Source organism: Podarcis bocagei (genome assembly GCF_964188305.1).
Source record: "Podarcis bocagei genome assembly, chromosome: 1".
NCBI classification, from domain to species: domain Eukaryota; kingdom Metazoa; phylum Chordata; class Lepidosauria; order Squamata; family Lacertidae; genus Podarcis; species Podarcis bocagei.
This window is the reverse complement of record NC_138125.1, coordinates 107,808,765-107,824,025: the sequence shown is the minus strand read 5'-3', so window position 1 is coordinate 107,824,025 and position 15,261 is coordinate 107,808,765. Positions and strand designations below refer to the sequence as shown.

Sequence of the window (15,261 nt, the reverse complement as noted above, 5' to 3'; positions counted from 1 at the left end):
CTGCCCAGGGAACAATTAAAAAGCCCTGGGCTCATTTCAGATGATCTTTTTTTAAAAACAACAACAACCAAAGACCATCCTTGTGCAAAATAAATAATTCATACCTCTCCAAGGGAGTAATATCGTCGGGGAATCTGGGAGTCTGGATAGACATTTTCTAGGTACCATGAAAACGGTTTGCATTTTAAGTTCTCTCGCAATGCTTTTCTGACTGATACGTCTCCATAATCCACTTTGACAACTCCTGTAAAAAGAAATTCAGAGGAAAAATAGTAATTAATATTCATATTCTTTTAAACCATCCCCAATGACAATGAGTAGTTAATTACATTTTTTAAAAAGCTTACAGTACACTAATGATATTCCCAATTTACCTACCTCCGTTTCCCTATTTTTGTTATTGTAAATGCATAACTTTCAGACAGGCACTTCATAAACAAATGTTTTATTTATAGATTGAATATATTATATTATAGATTGAATTCCCCATTTGTTGGGGGGGGGAACAATTGCCTGTATCTGCTGCAACACTAAAGTGTCATGAAATGGAGAAGAGATTACTAACTAGCCTGTTATCTTAAAAAAGACTTAAAAAAAACTTTGCCTACATGCACATTTGCACTGCAGTTGCCAGTATTGTTTAATTTCTTATCTGGAAAAGTGTTACAGAAGTGATGGTACCAGCATAGACAGGCAATTATTGTAGCCTTTACACCATCAGGTGTTGTTAGCATAAATGAATCAGTTCTTTTTACATTTATGTACTTTTCACCAGATCAGTCTTCTGACAGCTTGTGGACCCTGATGAAAAATGAAAGTATGGCAGATACAATTGTAGACTAGCTGAGCTAAGGGGAGGGGGAAAAAATTGTGATGGAAATTGGAAAAGTATATATGCACGTGGTTGCTAGTTTCATACTGTTAGGTCAATAAACGAAGATGCAAGGAGCATGCATCACTGAAAGATAGCTGCAGATGCATGAAGGCTGTTATCACCTTAACAACAGCTGTACAATTTCAAGGGCTCTTGACCTGTGCAACATGCTACACACCACCAATGCTAGATGCTAGCCACAATACAGTGTAGAAGCTGCATGTGTATGGCTAAGAGCCCTTTAGAGTTGACCTTGTGGCATACTGACCATGAATGGGTGATTTGGGCAGCCTCCAGGTAATTGCCATCACATTCATTAAGCCTGCTATAACTGTTCCCTATATATAATCAAAGAATAGATGGCAGCTTTTCGCAGGCCTTTTCTTATCTTGTGAGCACTGGTTTAAACCATGTATTAGGAGGAGGCCTGCCATATCGAAAAAAAGCAGCATTTGATAAAAACGATCTCGCAGTGTACTTTTCAGTGGCATCAAAGTGCAAGGAATAGTTAATGTAACTTACTCCCCTTTATTTTCAGAAAAAGGCCATATATAATTTATTTATACTGCAATCTGCAGTGCACAATTTAAAAAACCACACGGCGTCTATCACAGCACATTACAATTGCTACAGCAGGCAGAAATATCATTATGCGGTCAGTTGAGACCTGCTGCAATTTCTAAGTGGTTCACAGGGGGGAAAGTTTGGGAAATACTTGCTTTTTTGCAAAAAATAATAATAAAAAAATGGTGGGCAGAACTGTTTTCAGCAGACGACAGTTGCCTTTCTGGTTTGAATAGGAACAGTGTTTCAGATTTCTAGTGTCACTACTTGGAAAGCCTGAGTTAAATGATCACAAGGCACAGACAAATTTTGAGGGGAGACCAAAAAGCAAACTGAAAGTATAGGTTTTTTTTGTTTTTGTTTAAATAACAGCAGCAGCAGTGGCAAAGCTAAGACTAAATAGGTTTTTTTTCCTCGGTGCTAGTTAAGAGAAATTAACTGGTAGCTTAAATACGTTCAATGAAATGCTGACTTTTACACATAGCATCCAGCAGGTGGAACTGTTTTCCCACAAAAAGCCAAGACTCAACACTATATAAATCTTTCGATGAATTTTCAAATAGAATAAATCTGTTCCCAGCAAGGAATGCAAAACCCACAGAGAGAGAGACTCACATACAAGAATGTCCACATTTTACTCATGTGAATGGGGATTCAGTGCAATAAGTATGCCAACCTGTGCAGATGATTTTGTCTAAATTTCAATATTGTTCTTCGCAAGAAAAAATTATTGTCATAATATAAACAAACATTTGCAGATTTTAGATTCAAATATTTAGCCTTATAAATGCTATTAATAATGATGCTTTGGATAGTGTCAGACAGTACAATCAATAGGCAACAGCGGATGCCTACCTGACCCATACACCTGCTTTTCATGCTTCCTGAATATTGCGTGTCAAAGCCCCAAGCCACCCCCATGAGAAGAAAGACACAAGGACACAGAATTTTAGGTTAATGTTAATGGGCAAAATTTAGGCCACAACTTTATTGGTTACAGAATATGAGCAGTATTGGCTTAGGCATTGGCATCAACAGATTATATTTGACTCCTGCCCGCCTTGCAGGGAGCCTGGTAAGGGTAAATCACCAGTAGGGAGAGCCCCACCAATGTGGATCGACTCGAGCTTCCCCTCGGTTCCCACTGGGGTCATGGCATGGCCCTCGCCCCTCCCCGAGCTTCGGATGAGATCCACACCCCTGGATTCCTTTAACAGAATACCCTTGAGCACGGAGGGGCAGGTGATGGCCGCACCTCCCTTCCCCCACACACTGCTATTCCAATGCCTAACCGCCACCCTAACAGAATTGTGACGATTGCTACGAGGTAGGCGAAAACCAAGTGGCCAGTGCCAATTTGCCAAGTGGCAAAAGTCCTACCAGGCCCCTCAACGGTGACCAACCAAGGTCCATAGCAAGGCCAAAGGCGCAACCTGAGAAAGGGCGGGAGATCCACGGTGTGAGGCTGAAAAGGGGCAACTCAGTGTCACGCTGTGGTTTAAATCGGCCCCGGCCACGCCCGAAAGTCACCTGATTGGCCGCTTGGCTAACTGGCATACCCGGGCCTCCCCAGCATAAGGCGGGACGCAGTTCCACACCCCCCCCCCACGCTGAGGGGGGAGGCTTGGTGGCTCGCCTGCAATGCATCCCCACAAAGAGGTGGAGCCGATTTGTGCAAAAAGAGAAGTAGCTTAACTTCACTATGGAAATTGTGGGCGTCCAAACAGATAGGGCTGATCCATCTAAGCATAGAGCAGACACATTGCACTAGGAACACACACAGAAACATATGCACACACATCAGTTGCTTATCCAGCGTGGCTGCTTAATTATAACATCCAAAGCTACTCTGAAGACTTTATGATGTCACCTCTGAGCTCTCCAATGCTGCTGCTGTTTGCCTTTGCTATGCCAGCAAAACAACACCTCAGTGAAAGCTCAACAACAACAAACAAGCAAATCCTGATTTAGGTGTGTCTGACTGATGCACGGTTGCACGCATGCACACAGCGCCAAACAAGGAAGTAGCCCCAAAACATCCTAAAGACGTCATGAAAAGGGTTGGAGCAGGGGTACAGCAGGCTAACACACACTCTGCCAACGTGTGCGGGATTCTGGATTATTGGCATATATTGTGGAAAAATATGTTCAAATATGAATCTTCACGGGGGGGGGATTAATTCAAGATTTATGAGGCAATGGGACAGAATTAATATTATTAAGGAACAATCTGAAACTGACACGGTTTGGAAATAGACAGAGAGGTGAGGGTAGAAAGGTTCAGGCACTAATAAGATGAGTGATGGCCTTGCTGTAGAATGTTAATTCAATCATGTTGGAACTCCTCAGGTTCATATGACCAAATACATTTTGAAGTCTGAACAGTACCTAATTACAGGGTGACTCAGAACTTATACTGCAGCTCTATATCCAGGTTCTAGAGTCCCTAAACCTGGGTATTTAGTACCATGTCCACTCCTCCTTAATATCTTATGGGAGAGGGTGCAGGACATTTGTCAGTTCAAAAGGTCACATTTCCTCATAGGCAGCCTTCTGAAAGCTGCAAGCCAGTGGTGGTTGGAGTCAGAAGCAGACACAGGCAGGACAAAGAATGCTAATGTTACAATTACAGAACAAGCTTGCTTCTATACACACTAAGACACCCCTCTCTACCCTCCATCCAGACAAGAAGCAGAGTTCACAGACACGTTCCAGCCAGGCAAAACCACTAAGGTGGGTGCAAAGGAGGACCAATGAGGGTTGTAACTAGGAAGTGGATGTGGCCTGGGAAGAGTCCTGAGGGTCAAACCAAGACATATGGAGGGCCACATTTTGTCCCCGAGTCTGTAGTCTCCCATCTCTGCCACAAAATGTCAAGTGAAAAGTGGCCCTGGAAAGCAGAATCACTATGCAAAATCTCTTTATAGAATGCGATGACCCACTTAGGTGGGTTGATTTGTTGGATGAGAAAATATATGATAGGAAAGTGTAAAGTAGGATAATTAACACAGGTCCAGGGATTAAGAGAGAACAACTAGGAATCCATCAGCTCACCAAGTGGTTAATGCTGAAAGTTTGCATGCTTCTCAGAAGTCTGATTAAGTACAGCAGCGTTGATTACTATGGCTGACTTTGAGCAGTTGCTGTTGCTCTGTCTCCAGTTACAAACTTGTTCTGTTGTCAGGGCAGAAATGAGGACTTATCTCTTGATGCTTTCTTGCTGTTTCCTGGGTCTTTGTTTAGGGAAGGAGTAAGCTAATACATTCACACAGACAAAATTTTATCCATACCAATGGTGCTGTTTCGAATAGGTCAATAAAACTTTTTTTTTTTTTTTACTTCTGTTTCTTCTCCTGCTTCTTTCTTCTTAGGAAAAAAAAATCTACAGAAGGTCATGTAACTGGTTATCTTTTTGACATCTGACAGGAAGGTGTTCCACTGGGTGGGCACCACATTTACAAAACTGCTGCTTTCACATGCAGCATAGAAGTCATTCCTGCTGCCTAACTTTATGATGATCTTCTTCTTCTTCTTCTTCTTCTTCTTCTTCTTCTTCTTCTTCTTTTTCTTCTTCTAATATATAGACCGCTTCATGGCATAAAACCATCAAAGTTGTGTACACAGTAAAAACAGGATAAAACGCTGAAAGACAAGCTCTGAGCGCAATTCAGCAAATGCTAAAACAATAAAAAACCCATCCATGCAAACTCTAAAAACAACAAAAACCATCTAATCAAATATAAAATTGATCTTCCATAAATGATTGTGGTGCACCTCAGGGAAAGCCTTCTTTAACAACAACAATGACGAAAGCCTGGTTTCTCGTACAGGGTAAGCACACATCTGAGGCATATGGTTAATTATCATGTGTTGACTGATGTATTGTGTTCCCCCCTGTTTATGTGAGGAAAGACTCCCCTAAATTCCTGGAACCAGTAAAGGGTTAGAATTTAATTAAAACCCCTGAATTTCCAGATCCAGTAGGGATTCAATTGCTGGAATAGCCAGGCCAGCCTGATAATGGCTGTGAAGTATGAGTCATTAATCTAACAAAGGCAAGGCAATGAGCCATTAAGAAAGTGGGGACTCTGTGCCAGACACAAATGGGTGGAGCCCAAGTGGGCAGAGACAAAAAGAGTTTGGAGTTTTTAGGATTTAAATTTGCTGTGGCGTATTCTTGGGGAAAGGGTTTTGGCCTATAAGCGGCAAGCTGGAAGGAGGGTCAGAGCGATGACTGAGGTCTTTTCAGATCCCAGGCTACAGCTATGAGAGAAGCATGAACCTTTTTGGAGTGTTAATGCTTTGGACTTTTCCGTCCTGGGTTTGGGTTGTATACATGTGTAAATAGACCATATATCATAGAGACACCACCGTCTGTGCTGTGCCGCATTTCCAAAGGAAACATTAACTCTGGGTAACCTCCTGGAACCTCACAACTTGCATGTAACAATAAATTTTGTAAGCCTCTCCCCAAGAAACCCACTATCACAACCTCTACGTTTGTCACTTCCAACACCATATATAATCATTTTGATTTGTAAATTATAAAAGCCTTTAGAAAGAAGTAAAAACAGGGCAATAGCATCCCTCTCAATTTCTGACAGTCTGAGCTTTTCCTCATAATGTAAAATACTGTGTTCTGTCATTTTCTGCAGTTAATCCAAGCAACTGTGACAAAGTGCCATTTTTTAGCACAAAGCCAGGCCTGCAACAAGGATGGGTAAATCTGTCAGTTTCAGTTTCTCTCGTGTGTTTTTTTCAATCTTAACTTCAGTTATCCACATTTCCACAAAAGCGTTTCTTATATAAAAAAAAATCCCAGAAAAAAATTACCAGCATTTTAGTGCAAATTTATTCTAATATGCACATTTTTGCAAAGTAATATAAGACATTTTTGTATGTTAATTTCATTAATGTGTGCAAGTTAAGCCACATATGTACTTCTGTACACATTACCTGGGTAGAGAGCTGGATTGCAAAATTTGAAGAAGTGCAAATTTCAAAAAAATGGTTTTGTTTCAGTTCTTGTATTGTTTTGGAAAGTGCTGATTTAGTAAGCACACCTTTACATGCAAACTGAATCTAATTTCTCCCCCATTCCTACCTGCGGCACAATTGCTTTCCATAATTAGGGCTGTGCAACAGATTTGAATGAACCCCATGGCTTCTGGGCTGCCCATTCTGCCTTCTGTATTATTTAACATCTATGTAAACCACAACCTGCAGCCCTCCAGTTGTTTCTGGACTACAACTCCCATCAGCCCCAGCCAGCATAGCCAGTGATCAGGGATGATGGGAGGTGTTGTCCAACAACATCTGGAGGACTGCAGGTTGTGCACCCGATATAAACCATCTGGGGATTTGGTGCACAATGTCATCAGTATGCTGAAGACACGGCAGCTTTCTTTCTTTCTCCACTCCATTAAAATCAGGAGAGGTTGGGAAGGTGATGGACAGGTGTCTGGAGGCAGTGCTGGGATGGGGGCAAAAAAACTAAGGCTGAATCCTGATAAGATGGAAGTGCTATGGGGTAAGTGGTTGAAACTCCTTGGCCTGAATACCAGACATATTTGTCATATGTGATTGTGACATAATTATCTTTAACCCTGCCAATCTTCTTGGGAGGAGCAAAACCATTCACATAGATATCAGTATTAAAACTGAACAGCAGAGATCAAACACATTAAAATGATTGCAGGTTTTTGTATGATCTCAAGGTATCGTGACATGGTATCCTGGAGTGTAAACACACACACACACACACACACCTGAGGCAGAAAATAAAGGCTTTTAATTCAAACACCCTGCAGTTTGGAAGAACGACATTCTGTTTCTGCTTCATGCTGCGTATTTTCATCCTGTGACCCGCTAATCTCCAATTAACTACATTCTCAGTGTGATCCTGCCCGCAAATTGAAAAGTCTACCCATCTATATCAGAAGATGTTAATAGCTTTGCTTCTAACAGTGAGAAAGGGCTACAGCTCAGCTCTTCCAGAATTAAGTTCAAGAAATATGTTTCTAAGATTTGTTTGTGCAAAATTCTTGCTTACATAGGCACACAAACATATCCCCCATTCTTGCTATCCCCTGCAGTGGACCTATAAATCATGTTGTTGTCTGAGAAGAAAAAAATTGGGTGGGAGAGGCCCCATCACTGAGTGAAAAACACACAAGAAAATCTCAAAAGATACTAGTTAAACAATGGTTCGGATTCAAAAACTCCACGAGTTTTACTTGTGCAACAGGTGTTTCTCTATTCCGTTCTGCTACAGACCTCTGAAAAGGTATTTCTGACTTGCTCAGGCGTGGCTTTCAGGGAGCGAAAGAAGCAGTAGGAGAGAGGGAAAGGCCCACTGCACTTGTGGAAAGGGAATTCAGAACCCCACTTTGTATGAGCAAAAGTGTCTTCTGCTCATACAAGGGTAAAATTTGGGTCCATATCCATACCCTCGGCCCAGTGTACCTGAAGGAGCGTCTCCACCCCCATCGTTCTGACCGGACACTGAGGTCCAGCACTGAGGGCCTTCTAGCGGTTCCCTCCCTGCGAGAAGCCAAGTTACAGGGAACCAGGCAGAGGGCCTTCTCGGTATTGGCACCCGCCCTGTGGAACGCCCTCCCACCAGATGTCAAAGAGAAAAATAACTACCAAACTTTTAGAAGACATCTGAAGGCAGTCCTGCTTAGGGAAGCTTTTAATGTTTAATAGACTATTGTATTTTAATATTCAGTAAATGCTGTAGCTCTTCTGCTTTCTGGTCCACCACCATTTGCTTGTATAATGGTGGGTGCAAGAACATGCATATCGAAGACTATACTATTACCATTCTACCTGTGAGATCCAACTTTTAAAAACTTTTCTCCTACAAGAACTATGCAGCCAGCATATGGGTCTCATACATTAGTGCAATTAGGAACCCAGATATTGGCTCTGTATTCTCATGAGACAGACAAAAAAGGGTGAGAACGGGCTGATCTGCATGTCATGGCTTGGCATGCACATGTAAGCAAGTGAGCTTCCAAAGAGGAGATGGTGGCTGCTTTGCTCCTTCTCAGTCATCCTGCTGCTGCGCAAAGCCATAGTTTGGCTCATCATGGCAACTGAATCTAGGATTGTGGTTTAGCTCTCCTAGGCAAACCATGTGCTGTCAACCATAGGACAAACCTGGGTTACACTTTGGGGTCGAATGCACAGTATTACAAGTGGCACAATGATATACTGAGCAGGGTGCTGACTAAGAAGTAAAAGTGGATTTCTATTTCCACTTTTCATTCCCTCTGAAACTCTATTACAGTAAAGTATGATCAAAGTTCAATGCACTTTTTTCGCAGAGTAGGAAACAGAATAGGAACGCTAATACAGGGCAAGTACGAAGTGTTCATCACACCTAGATTAAGTACTGATTCTAGGCCAGCGTATTCTTTTTCTTAAGTGTTTAGTACTATCCTGACTCTGTGTCACTGTGCCTGGTCACACTGTCATGTCATGGCTTCAGGAACTAACCAAAGCTAAATTCAGACTGGCCTTCCTTGCGCTGTTCAGTTCATTCACTATTACAAGAAGTCCTGATTATCTTAAGTACTTTTAAGTTATGTGTGGATACAAATATATTAATGCAGAAAGTAGGTTCTGATTTCACTTTTACAATTTACTTCAAAGGCAGCTTACTCTCGGGAGTAAGGCTGCAAGAGAAAATAAAAACTTCAAAAGCCTTCAAATGCACCCCACTGATTTCACTACTTCATAAGGTGAAAGGAATTAAAAACATGCAGGGGAAATTCCGAGGCAAATGCGGTTAGCAATATATAAGTTGTTCAAGAAAGAAACAGAAGAAAGTATTCAGTGCAGCTTATAGTAGGTGACATGGGTGGCCTTTGAGAGATAATTTTCATGAAGCCTAAAGGACAAGTGCGTTTGAGACATGATTTGAAAGCAATTGCTTGAAGAAAACCTGTTTTAAACTCCCTTCATTCCCAAGCACAATATTCAAACTTACTGCGAATCCCTGGCTTGGGGAACATTTCAGGTTAGTAAAGACAAAATTTACATTTAGTAGCCAGAGGGGGAGAATGCAAGAAGGAAGAAGTAAATCATGCTGTGAAAAAAATAATCCAGTTCATAGCAATGGAGCATGCAAACACACACACACACACACACACACACACACACACACACACACACCACATGTGTATCCAATGAGGTATTTGAATATAAAACAAAAAGTAAAACCAGATAAAGCAAAATGGTGGGGGAGAAGAAAAGCAAACATTCCACTGGATTTTGATACTTAGGTGGAATACCTTTAACACAACACTCATGTGAGATAGGTTAGGCCAGAGACAGCAACCAGGCGCATTTCATGGCTGAGTGAGGATTCGATTGTGTGTACAACCATTACAGAACACAGGCTCTTCCTATTTACTTGTAACTCGAATGTGTGTACAGTGGTACCTCGGGTTACAGACGCTTCAGGTTACAGACTCCGCTAACCCAGAAATAGTACCTCGGGTTAAGAACTTTGCTTCAGGATGAGAACAGAAATCGCACGGCGGTGGTGCAGCGGCAGCAGGAGACCCCATTAGCTACAGTGGTACCTCAGGTTAAGAACAGTTTAAGGTTAAGAACGAATTAAGTTCTTAACCCAAGGTACCACTGTATGCCTTTTGAGGGCAAAATCCTTCCAATGCAGCTTACAAAATTAAGGCAACAGGGAACTATACAGTATTTAAAATACAATTAGAGCCAGTCAATGCTAAACCCATAAAAAAATCAGCAGCTAAAATACCAGCCTCCATAAAAATGGAATGAAAGGTTGAAAAGTTCTTTTCTCTGGTGCCTCTCAGTCTAATAGATCCTGGTGGCAAGCCAGAGAGCAGCCATTCTTGCAGTCCTTCCGATAACCTGGGCCCCAACTGCGTAAGGCAGGTATGGGAAACCCGTGGCTCTCCAGGTGTTGTAGGACTTCATCCTTGACCACCCATCATCCTTGACCACTGTCTGTGCTGGTTCTGGCTAATGGGAGTTTGAGCTAATGGGAGTTTGAAATGTGGGAAGTGCACACAGAACTCCCATCCCTTGTTGTGGTTAGAGTGTTGGACTAGGACCCAGAAGACTGGATTCTGAATCCCCACTCAGCCATGGAGCTCATTGGGTGACCTTAGGCCAGCCTCACTCACTCACAGCCTAACCTACCTCATAGTGTTGTTGGGGGATTAAAGGAAGACAGGGAGAACCATGTAAGCCACATTGAGCTCTAGGGAGAAAATGTTGGTATATAAGAGCAATAAATAAATAAAATAAGCAAACTGTGGGGTTGGGGGCAACAACAAAAACAGAGTTCTCTTAAGCGCAAATGCTGCACGGGTGCTGGACTTAGAATGAACCCAAACTGGCCTTTTCTATATCTCAGGCAACTACTACAAGGCTGTGTGTGTGTGTGTGTCATTTTGTGGTTTACACAGCATATGAAGTTTATAAATCAGCACACAGTTCTTTCATATGTTTTGAGAAACACAGTTGCAGAAGGGAATTGAAAATCAGCTGCAGCACAGTTCCTCAAAATTAACTGAAATTAGGGATAAGCTGAGATTCTCTTACCCTATTTACTGAAATATATGTCTGTTGTTAACATGAAACAGAAAGCGTAGGAGAGCAATTTGAATAGGCATTAAATGTACCGTCGCATTCACATTTGCATTACAAAGCACTTTAAACACCATTTGTGAAAACAATCAAAGATATACAGTCTGATCCCAAACATGTTTACTCTGAAATCAGTCTCTCTTTTATGACCAATTGTCCCAAATCAACAAGCCAGTGCACCAACAGCAGCATCTCACAGGAACAAACTGAAGGCTCCCAGTGACAGCAGAAGCCCCTCCCTCCTTTCCGCACCAGCACAAAATACAATTTATCCCCCAGCCACTCTCACAACTCTATGTATTCTGTCCCCCAAAAAACTTGAAATGAAATGTTGCTTTCTGAGAAGAAAGCAGTCTCAAACAGAAAATAATCTAACCCTCCCTTCCCCCCCCTGAAAAGAATGTGGTAGCTTTTATTTGTATTAATGCGTTCTTATCTCTTATCTCCAATCCATTCTGCAAAGGCAAATAATAGACTTTTAGACTTCAGAAGACTGCAGTGTTTCAGCTTCCTCCCATCTCTTTTTTTCAGCAAGCTGAATGCTGGTAAATAAAACCTGTTCCAGAATCAATCTCCAGTTCTAGCTGCATGGATATCAAACTATATATCCCACCAGTGCTCCCTTGCAGCATCACTTCTCTCTCCCAGCTACCTCCTCTGCCTTCAGATTCATCTTTATTTACTTTCTCTGCAGCTTTTAAAGTATTGAGACCCTTGAGACCAAATCCTCTTTCTCTCTAGAATGGCTCTTTCTTTTTTTTCTTTCTTACAGTTTGTGAACCTTTGCAAACTACAGCAAAAACTGTGCTACATCATAATGTAAGTGACGTACCACTAACTTACACTATAATTTAGGATAAATACACTTTTAATGTTTTGGGGTGGTTTTTTGGAAAGAAAGCAAACCTAATTTAATATGTTCTCATATATGAATCAATAAGAGACTCTACCTTATTATAAATACCCTTATGACACATATTTAGCATGTGCAAATGGTACGTGAACCACTAAATGCTAGTTTCTAGTTATTGCATAGTAGCAAGTCCCATTATCACAATAACAGTTTTTGAAAAGCCACTGGAACCATAGGAATTTATACAAGTTACATACATGAAAGATCCATAGCATCTCTTTCTAAGTGAGCATGTACCTGAAGATGTTTGTGTCAGCAAGTATTGTATGAATTGGTCTTTTACACTGGGTTTTCCAATTTCATTTCCTCCCAAACTGCTCACTACAAGGTTTGAACAGAACTTCTAATTGTTCTGTTAGTGTTCTTATAAATTATTTTATTTATTTGTTGATTATCTATCCCAACTGCTTCTCAAAGAAGCTCAAGGTGGAGTACATGGTTCTCACTCTCCTTATTTAATCCCCACAACATTCATGTGAGCTAGGTTAGGCTGAGATGCAGTGACTGTTCCAATGTCAGCTAGTGAGTCTCATGGCTGCATATAGTCGTCCCCCCTGCAAACTTCGCGGTAGAACAGATTTCCCTCCATTTAAAGCGTAGCTGCCCCTGTTCTGCTGTTGCACCTCTATTTCACCACATGGGGCACATTCAGTGATCTGAAGCACACAGGGTTTTGCTACTACTAGGTAAAGGACTATGCAACAAGTCTGAAGCAAAAAGAAATTGGTTTTCCATGTGCTAATATTGGGGTAATTACTGGCACCAGCAGCAAATTCAAAATCCTTGTGTGCAAGCCTACCACTCCTTTCATTGCCTATACCAGTGACTCCTAAACCAACATATCTACTGTGAAATTCAGGAGTATTTGATGAAGCCAGTGTAGATGTGCTTCGTTAAAACGTCTAAATGCTGCAAAATGTCTTTAGATTGTACAAGCCCTGGCACCATATGAAATTTCAATAAATAGGTAGGTTTCCAGCAGTCTAAAGCTAGAAATCCCTTGCAAGCAATCAAGAATAAGCCATCCACTATTACTCTTTCAATCAATATAATATCAGCAAACCAAAAGGTCATTTCCATTCACACATGTCTTCATAACCACTTTAAAAAACGAATCTCAGTAATTTCAATTTTTTCCCCTTAATACACACTGCAGCAGGATAAATTTCAGTTAAAACGGATCTTTGCTATTCAGCTAATCAAAATATCCTTCCTCTGGCCAGCTTAATCACACTAACCAAGAGTTAGCACACATTTCCGAGACAATGTTAAATATAGACTATCTTGCTAGGTAAGGTTACTGCTTTGTTCTTGCGCAAACTAAGCAACGTAGAAACAGCCCTCAGCAGCTTCCTTCCTTCCCAGAATCATGGTTCTTTAAAAGGTTTTCTCTAAGGTAATCAAGTCCACTTTCCAATATAGTGAAACATTTCAGTGCATGATATTTTTCCTTGCTATTGTTTAGAAGGTCCAGAAATGCAGAATACTCATATTTCTAGGTAATGTGTCCAACTGCCCATCTGTTTTCAGTGTTAGAAATTTTCTTCCTGAGCTGCAAGAAAGGGCTAGCTTTTAAAACCTTGATTATGCCCTAAAGGGACATCTGCCTCAACTTGAACTTGCAAGCACAACTTTTGGGAGCAAGTGTATTGAGTTCCAGGTGATTGCAATACAGATGCCTCAGGTCGGCTGCTGGATGTATATACTTCATCATGGTATACAAATGCAATTTCAAAAAAGAAAAGAAAAAGAGATTGGCTACTCTACAGAGGCTTGCCTCAGGTTTTTATGCAATGAAGCCATAACCACATACAGAATATTCCTAGCAAAGACGATGGCTTCAAAAATCACGTGATCTTCGGAAAGCTTTTCATGAGAACTTTTAAATAAAATATATAGATACAAGCTATGTGAGCAGGCATTGCCCTGAGATAGGCATAAAGCTTCCCAGAGGAGTACATTGTGTTACATGCAAGTAATGAAGGGAAAGATATGCCTATGCACATTCTCCAGCAGAAAATAGAACAGATATAGGCAGAAGAGTACAATTATTCTAAGCACCATTTCCCCCTTGAGTAATAGCTTCAATTCCTTTCCTCTTTTCCCCATCCAGTATAATAGTGTTGCTTGCCTCGGAAAGGATTTGAAAGAATGAGCAAGCAGTAGTAAACAAACTAAAGAAAATATTTCTGCCTTCCATACAATCCCTGCTTCTGGAATCATCTCACAGAAAGCCAGAGAAAGTGTAACATTTAAACGTCAAATGTGATTTATTAATATGCTGCTTCTTCAAAAAGTTTACAACGGCTTCAAAAACACAGAAGTTATAAGCATATAATAGTAGCCACAAAAACAACAACCATAAATTAATAAAACTATGTGCAAGTTTTTCAAAATATATTTAACTTTTCAAGTGCTCACATAGGAATTGATGCCCAGAAATCCTTGTATCAAAAAGTTAAAATAAATGTAGACTAAAGACAGAAAAAAACCAAAATGAAATCCAGGTATCGTATTTCCAGTCCTCTAACCATAGTTTTGAGATTGGGAATGAACGATGGTAATCTCCTCTCCTGTTGTGAGCACAGATCTCCTCCTCCCAGTCTCGTTTGGTCTAACCATAGTTGCCATGATGCCTAAACTGAGCAAATGATGGCACTGGAGGCATGGTGTGGAAGTTAACACTAACCACAGTTTGCTTCATTTGGATGGTATTATATTACCTAGAGTCTGTATAAATCTGTTCAAAAAGGTATTTGAACAATACTTCTGTTTCCTCTTACTCAGAAAGTTCCATGACACAAAATGGAAAGTATTCCTGTGGAAAGGCTCCACGAAAACATTCCAAATAGCTTCTATTCAGTATGTTTTCTAACAGAAAAGTTGTCTTTCATGCATTTTCTACCTACCATTCAAAGAGGAAATTGGCAGTGCCATCAATTATTTATTCAGTTGTTTGCCTGCTTATTTCAAAAGCCTGATAGTCCATAATAACATTTTCTAAAAATTTTTTTATCTGAAATAAAATACCCACTTAAACATAAAATATGCATGGTATACTTCCTCCCCCCCCCCCGAGTTGGCTTTGTGCATGAATTCTGAGGGTGTGTGACAAAAATAATCAGCAGTGACTCATTTTCTCCCCAAATTATTTTTGCTTCCTATTATTCAAGTCACCACTGAGGGAGGGATTTGGAGGGATTTTGAGAATCTTATTGAGGCATACAAATGGCAACATATGTGTAATGAATATAGGGGTTGCTCGTGC

At 40.8% G+C, this 15,261-nt stretch overlaps 1 protein-coding gene across 2 annotated transcripts in view; it reads right to left on the bottom strand.

Moving 5' to 3' along the window:
• GALNT13 (polypeptide N-acetylgalactosaminyltransferase 13) overlaps positions 1-15,261 on the bottom strand; it is a 167,895-nt gene that overhangs the window by 43,911 nt on the left and 108,723 nt on the right. For both annotated transcript variants that reach the window (XM_081187554.1, XM_081187555.1), the window contains exon 9: positions 105-244. In XM_081187554.1, the coding sequence (XP_081043680.1) occupies positions 105-244 (140 nt within the window). The remainder of the gene's footprint in view (positions 1-104; positions 245-15,261) is intronic.